Source organism: Nematolebias whitei, chromosome 12, assembly GCF_014905685.2.
Source record: "Nematolebias whitei isolate Nwh7 chromosome 12, NemWhi1, whole genome shotgun sequence".
NCBI lineage: Eukaryota > Metazoa > Chordata > Actinopteri > Cyprinodontiformes > Rivulidae > Nematolebias > Nematolebias whitei.
Window position 1 is genome coordinate 25,789,913 of NC_056509.1, and position 4,076 is coordinate 25,793,988.

Sequence of the window (4,076 nt, forward strand, 5' to 3'; positions counted from 1 at the left end):
CGCTCCCCTCAGGCAGGAGGTTGAGGAGCATTAAGTGTAGAACCACTAGACTGAGGAACAGCTTCTACCCTGAGGCTGTTAGACTCATGAATCTCTAACCAGAATAATCACTGTAATGCCACTTTAATTGGTGATTTGTCACTTTATCTGTGATGCTGATTATCCATGATGCTGTTTTCTTGCCTTTAAGCTGCTGTATACGTACCCATCTGCTCACAACAGACTCATGTTCAAGCTGCTGTTTAATATACAGTATTATATTATATATATTTTTGCGTATATCTTAGATCCTTGTATACTGTTTCTTTTTATAATTTATATTTTTGCTATTTTGGGGTATAACTGGGACTGTGAGTACACAATTACGATCCATCTCATGCACCACATGTGATGAGAATGAAAATAAAGAACCGTGAACCTTGATTATCAATATGAAAGACATGATCATGTCATGTGTTCAGTTGTCCTCGAGGTCAACTAGTTTGTTTAATCTTTAAACTGGTTCATCTCATAAACAGGCCTTTATCTGCAGGAACAACTTTGTTTTCAGCCTCGTTGATAAAATTTGCAGTACCTGTTCCTCCTGGCCCCCCATTAAGTGAATCCCATATGTCCCAGATGTCTTCCTGAGGCGAATTCTTCTCTTTCTTCTTTTTCTTTTTGGAGGGATCATCTGGAGGCTTCAGCAAAGACAACTCCTCTGATCTTCTGATGTCTGAGATGGAGCAGAGAGGAAAAGTAGAGAGTGAACAGGAATCAGAATATTTAAAGATGATGTGTCCTATTTTCTCCTGACAGACTGACACAAGTGGGTGGGATCTTCAGGATCAGAGAAACTCACTGAGAACCCTGCAGATTTCTGACACTGCCTTGAAGACCACGCTGGAGAAGCAGACGGTCATCCTGATGGTCTTCATGTTGGGGAGCTGCAGCAGCAGCGGTTTGTGCTGGGGGGTGTAGCGCAGGTCAGCATCAGCCTATGGAACCAGATAAAAGAGAAATTGGACCAACTTCAACAAAATCAAGATCTTCTCCTCCAGTGTTTGCACTTACTCTCGCGTGTTCTTAAGGGAACTGTATTGTGCTCAAAAATGTTCTCTTTTTCACGTTGAAGAAAAGCAGCTTTCATTTGATGCGTGCTATTTTCATTTGAACACATTTTCCAAATTTCTTTAACACAGTTTTGTTGCTGCGGTAAGGACGCCCATGCTGCCCTCATTTGAACTGTTCAGGCGCATTCTTTGTACTGAGCAACACTGTCAAACATGAAGTCAAACAGATGGTTCCTGCTGCACCACATGGTTATAAAAATGAACAGCCTGTTAGCATGAGGATATCGTTTTATGTAACAGAGCAGCTATAAACCACTGGAGTAGAACAGACATACAGGATTTATCTGTTAAACAGAACACACTCCCACTGGAACCATCTTTTTTAGGCCTCTTATACGTTGTAAAGCCTGGTCCAGGAAGTAGGATTCGTCTGTGACGTGACCGCCTGGGCCAGCAAACTAGTCAATGACCAGCAGCCTGCTGATATCAGATCTGTAGCATCAGTCCGGCCCGAATGGAACCCCAGGTCTCTGGTCCCAAAAAATGAGCTGGAACTGGGCCAGACTGTCTAATGCCAACACTTAAAACCCAGGGCAGAAGCTGGGTTGGGCAAGGCCAGGCCTTACAATACATAAGGGCCATTAGACTCTGAATTCACTTTGGTGAAAAACTAGGAATTATTTTCAATCAATCAATCAATCAATCAATCAATCAATCAATCAATCAATCAATCAGTCAATCAATCAATCAATCAATCAATATAAATTTATTGTCCACAACATTTCATGAGAGGGAGATTTACCTGAATTCCATACTTGTCCAAAGTCCAGTGAGTTTTGAGCAGCCAGCACTTCCTCTGTTCCCACCACAGGGCATGATCTGACCAGTCCTGAGGAGCCTCTGCAGGCAAACAGATCAAGTTTTATCTTCATTAACAATCAGACCATAAGAATGAATTTAAATCACAAACTTTAACCTAAACAATTCACATGCAGGGTAAAATAAATAAATAAATAAATAAATAAATATAAATATATATATATATATATATATTTATATAATTATTTAACAAAGTGGGTAAACTGCTAATACCATGATGTTAAAATATATATTTTTATCACAAAAACCTGTAACTGTTATTGTTTGTGAAAACAATTTACTCTATATTTTAGTAAGCAAATGCTTCTTGTAGAGTATTTTAAGATTATTACATCAGATGTGCCACATTGTCCTGAACTCTGTTAGTAAAAATTCTTTATTTAATTGACTATCTATTAAAAGGAAGAGTGGAGTAGTTCTAAGCTGTTCTAACTGAATTCACTGTTGTCGAATAGGGATTGGAAGATTTTGGAAGACATTATGTTACTCTCTGGTGGCATAGCAGAACAGCAGTTGTAGAGCTGACAAGGAAAAAGTTGGTAAAATAAAATGTATGTATAATAATAATAATACTTAATTTATAAAGCCCTTTAAAACAACCACAGCTGCAACAAAGTGCTGTGAACATAAAATCAAGAAAGTTTAAACACATAAAAAACCCAGTTGTTAAAACATTAAGATAGATAAAAACAGTGCAGAGCAAATTCCGTTTGTGCTAAAAGTCAGTGAGTAAAAATGTGTTTTTATAAGAATTTTAAAACTGGACAGTGAAGGGGCTCGTCTGTTGGGAAGGAGGAGATCGTTCCACAGTCTTGGAGCAGCAACAGAAAAAGCTCTGCCCCCTTTGAGCCTCCGTTTGGACTTCGGCACCTTCAGGAGCAGCTGATCAGCTGATCTGAGGGACCGAGCAGGAGAGTATGGGTGAAGCAGCTCAGAGAGGTAGGATGGAGCAAGACTATTTAAACTTTTAAAACTAATAAAATAAACGCTAAAATGAACAGGCAGCCAGTGGAGTGAAGTCAAAGTGGGGGTGATGTGCTCCCTCTTTTGAACTCCAGTTAGAAGAGCAGCAGTGTTCTGGACCAACTGGAGGCGTCTGAGGGAGGACTGGCTGACTCCAAGGTAAAGAGTGTTGCAGTAATCCAGCCGAGAGGTGACAAAGGCATCCAGCTGCTGTTGTGTGAGGATGGGCTTTACCTTAGCCAGCTGTCTGAGGTGATAAAAACTGGTCTTGAACCACCGCTCCAATCTGGAAATCTAATTTAAAATCACTGTCCATTTTAAAACCCAAGTTAAAAACTGTTTTCTTTACATGTGGTGCCAGAGGACCCAGATCAACAGGGCAAAGTTCACAAGAGCCACTAGGACCAAACACCATCACTTCTGTTTTCCTTTAATTAAAATTTAAAAAGTTTAAGGACATCCAGGCTTTGATCTCTTCAAGACTCAAAAGAAGTGGCCTAATTGAAGGGGCAACTTTTGTTTTTAGTGGCATATAGATCTGACTATCGTCAGCATAGCAGTGAAAAAAAGATCCCATGCTTTCTGAGGACTGATCCCAAATGAAGCAGGTAAAGGGAGAAAAGCACGGGACTTAAAATAGAGCCATGTGGAACCCCAATGTATGTATGGATGTATGTATGTACAGATGGATGGATGAATGGATTTTATTAGTCATTTAAGGAATTTCACAATTCAAACTGAAGTGTAGCGTTCCAAAATACTGAATAAGTTTCTCCATAGTTTCTCATCTGTAAGCTGAATTTACATGCAAATCATTCTCTCTCTTCTCCCTCATAAGGGTTGTTAATGTTTGTTTGTTTTTAATCTGCTCCACACATTGCCCATAAAAGAAAAAAGGATATTACTTTGGAATCTCAGAAGTTAAAGCTGGAATAAAAGTAGTGCTTCCTTGGTTTGTTGTTGAGTTTTAGATGCCGCCACTTAAATTTAAATGAAAGGGACAACAACAAAATCCACCTCGGATAATTTTATTATGCCTTGATTCTTGCTGATTTGTGTAGTTCTCATCTTGCTGCTTTTTGTTCAAATATATATATATATATAAATATATATATATATTTGAACTTTGAGAGAAAATGTTTATATAACGTTAGACTAACTTAAAAGAGAAGGTTTGAAAAA

The 4,076-nt window shown here is 38.8% G+C and overlaps 1 protein-coding gene across 1 annotated transcript in view; it reads right to left on the reverse strand.

Annotated features, from left to right (window-relative positions):
* fermt1 (FERM domain containing kindlin 1) overlaps nucleotides 1–1,952 on the reverse strand; it is a gene marked incomplete at its 5' end in the record, with an annotated part of 928,370 nt that extends 926,418 nt beyond the window's left edge. The window contains 3 exon segments of the mRNA XM_037685769.1: nucleotides 575–715; nucleotides 842–977; nucleotides 1,855–1,952. Of these exon segments, the coding sequence (XP_037541697.1) occupies nucleotides 575–715; nucleotides 842–977; nucleotides 1,855–1,952 (375 nt within the window).
* Between the last annotated feature and the right edge of the window lie 2,124 nt (nucleotides 1,953–4,076).